The following is a 3532-nucleotide window of genomic DNA, read 5'->3' on the forward strand; positions in this document are numbered from 1 at the left end:
AGGTGTGGAAACCGAGAAGCCATATTCCTGTGCTGAAAGTGTTCTAATACAAACAATCCTTTTTTTTTATGGTTCTGGACATGCTACAGAGCTGAAAGTTCACAGGTACACTGTTAGACCCCCCAGACACAAAATCACACAAAAAAAGTTCTTAAAAATTTTCATTTTTGATAAAAAAGCCAATTATTGAAAAAAAAAAGAGATTTTTTGATTTTTACTTTGCATTTAGTATCTGGGGGGCCTATAAAGTGTACATGTGAAGTTTCAGCTCTGTAGCATGTCCAGAACCATAAAAAAAAAAAAAAAAAGATTGTTTGTATTAGAACACTTTCAGCACAGGAGTATGGCTTCTCGGTTTCCACACCTTGCCGGTTTAATAGCAGGCATATGTGTATGCTTGTGAAGGACCTAAGGTAGGTTCTGTATTTTGGGTGGAAGGTGGAAGATTTTTCTATAAAATAAATTGTGAAAGGCTGTTCTGAAATCCTGGTTCCTCAGACTGTATATCAAAGGATTGAAGAGAGGAACAAGTATTGCGTAAAAGACGGACACCACTTTGTCTGCAGCAAAATGCTCGTTGGGGCTTGGCCGTAAGTAAGTAAACACAGAGGAGCAATAAAATATGAAGACCACGGTCAGGTGAGGGATACAAGTAGAAAAAACTTTACTCCTATTGTCCTTAGCTTTAATTTTAAGAACAGTATTGAATATATAGACATAGGGCAGGATGGTCAGTATCAGAGACCCGCCTCCAAAGAGGCCACCCATGAGAAAGAGGAGCAGAATGTTGATGAAGATGTCACTGCATGAGATCTGAAATAATTGAGGAAGGTCACAAAAGAAACTTTCTATAATATGTGATCTGCAGAACGATAATCTTAGGACAGAAAGTGTGTACATTAAAGAATAAGTAAAACCAAAACACCACACAGTGAAGGCCAACTGTACACAGACTTTCCAATTCATGATCTGTATGTAATGCAATGGCTTACAAATGGCGGTATATCGATCATAGGACATGGCGGACAACAGGAAAACCTCAGAGCTGGCAAAGAATAAAAAGAAGAAGTATTGGGTTATACAATCTCCCTTGGCAATCTTTCTACTCTTGGTGTGAAGGTCAAATAACATTCGTGGGGTGGTGACCGAGGAACTGCAGAGGTCTAAGCTGGCCAGGTTCCCAAGGAAGAAATACATAGGAACATGGAGGTGAGAGTCGATGACTATGAGGACAATGATCAGCAAATTCCAGATTAATGTCAGAAGGTAGATGAGAAGGAAGAGGAGAAAGAGAGGGAGCTGAAGAGCCGGAACATCAGACAGTCCAGAGAGAAAGAATTCAGCTGTTTTATTCCTCATTATAATATTTGTATTCATATTTTATCATGAAAACATTCATAAATAAAGCAAAATTCACCTCTTCAATCCATTGTAGGACTTAATTTATGATAATCCAAAGTATCAAATAAGGAAAACTCCAAATGTTGACAGAAAATTTGGTGCAGAATCTCTTATTTTTGCTCAGAAAGCGAAGTTCCTGCAGAATACACAGAGCAGAGTGAAATTTAATTTGTACTTTATCCAACATACAGAGAAAAGTCAGCTTTTACTGCAACATCAGAAATAAAAATATTATTTTTCCTAACCAAAATATTTATTTTAAAGTACTTGCCGACTGCCTAACGTACATTTACTGCGGCAAAGTGGCTCTATTGCATGAAATCACCTACCTATACATCATTTTGTGCGATAGCCACTAGGTGGCACATGCGATCACACACTGATTGGACAGAGGAGGAGCCAATCAGCAGGCCTGGCAAGCCCAATGTCCACCGGTCACCCACGATTGTTCCAGAGAGAGGCAGAACGACGGTCTGCCTCTGTAAACAAGGCGGATTGCCGTTCCGCAAGGGGGCAAGATGGAGATCTTGTGTTTCTGCTAAGCAGGAACATGGATCTCTGTCTTCTCTCAGCCAGTGTAACTCCCACACAGTTAGCAAGAACCCCCTAGGGACACATTTAACCCTTTAATAGCCCCTGATGTTAATCCCTTCCCAGCCAGTGTCATTAGTACAGCGACAGTGTAAATTTTTTTTTAGCACAGATCACTGTAATAATGTCACTGGACCCCAAAAAAGTATCAAAAGAATCAGTTAGGTGTCTGATTTGTCCCCTGCAATGTTGCAATCCTGCTAAAAATCGCTGATTGCTGCCATTAATAGTAAAAACAATTTAAATGTGTAATGGTAAACAGGATCGGCGCTAATTAAAAATAATATGTGATGAATGTGCTAATGATCAAATCAGTGTGTATACATAACCTCCAGCTGGATACTATTCACCGTTTCCCATGGTAACAGCTATGCTACAAATACCGGCAGCGAGTCACCCACGCTCCTATCCCTTGATAAAGTCACATGCGTAGTGACGCAACGCGTCGGGAGGAGCCAGGTGACGTCACTTCCGTGTCTACGGCCATGACCGGAAGTTGTGATTTACCGCATCGGCGGTCAGCGTTTTTGTTTATCTTTCATTGTGTAAGTGTACTACTTTTTACCTAATAAACCTTTTGGGAACATACTGCACGATGATGGCCCCTCTGTTATTATTTTCTCTATGAGACATCTGGGCACCATCTTGGTCATCAGCGAAGAGGAAGTTGCTGCCTTTCATCTTGGGATTACATCTCCAGCCATAATTGAGCTATCAGAGGGATGTCAAAGGGAAGCTTCATTTTCACACACGCATGTTTTTTTTTTTTTTCTACTATTATTAAACACTTTAGGCTACATTCACACCTGAGCGTAGCATTTTTCGCGCATTTTTTACCGCGATTTCACCACGATTTTTACCGCGATTTTTGTGCAGGCGTTTTTAGATTGAATAGAGATCAATGGAAAACGCCTGTAATCTGCCCAAAAAGAAGCTCATGTACTTTTTTGAGCGTTGGGCGTTTTGTATACAGCGTCAAAACGCTCAGATGTGAACAAGGGCCATTGAAATGAATAGGATTTGTCTTGTTGGGCGTTTTGAGAGCTGATCCTAGAGCAGAAAAACGCCCCAAAAACGCCCCAAAACGCCTACATGTGAACGGAGCCTAATTGAAAGTGTTATAAGAATACAAGTAAGGTTACAAAAAGTGTACAAAAATCCAAGACCAAGTGGTAACAAACAACCTTAGTTGGGACAATAACAGGTACCGAATGACATGTAATATATGGCTAGTAAACAGGTGAAGGTCAGTTGGGGAAAACACAAAAGCGAACAGCGAGAAGAGACCCAGGAATAGGGCAAGATGTGCATGGAAAGCAGCGCTCGAGTACCAGTAAGTGTCTGAACTGAATGTTATATTTCTCCCATTAGAAAAGTGAACCCCTGGAACCCCTCGGCCGGGTCACGGTCGAGAAGCGGATCCTGCAAATGGAACCAGAGGGGCCCCCGGGCACACAATCGGGGGGGTCGGGCACCCCCAAGGGGAGCACACTGTGCCCAAGACCCCCGAGCATGCACCAGAGGAGGTTGAATGAGGACC

At 41.8% G+C, this 3532-nt stretch overlaps 1 protein-coding gene across 1 annotated transcript; it reads right to left on the reverse strand.

The window, feature by feature from the left end:
- Positions 1-408: 408 nt before the first annotated feature.
- Positions 409-1359, reverse strand: LOC309558371 (olfactory receptor 5B12-like; the record flags this gene model as incomplete). Its single annotated transcript, XM_082261448.1, has 1 exon — positions 409-1359. The coding sequence occupies one exon, from the start codon at positions 1357-1359 to the stop codon at positions 409-411; it is 951 nt and encodes a 316-aa protein (XP_082117574.1).
- Positions 1360-3532: the final 2173 nt, after the last annotated feature.

This window comes from Pelophylax lessonae (genome assembly GCF_965119305.1).
Source record: "Pelophylax lessonae genome assembly, chromosome: 6".
Lineage (NCBI taxonomy): Eukaryota > Metazoa > Chordata > Amphibia > Anura > Ranidae > Pelophylax > Pelophylax lessonae.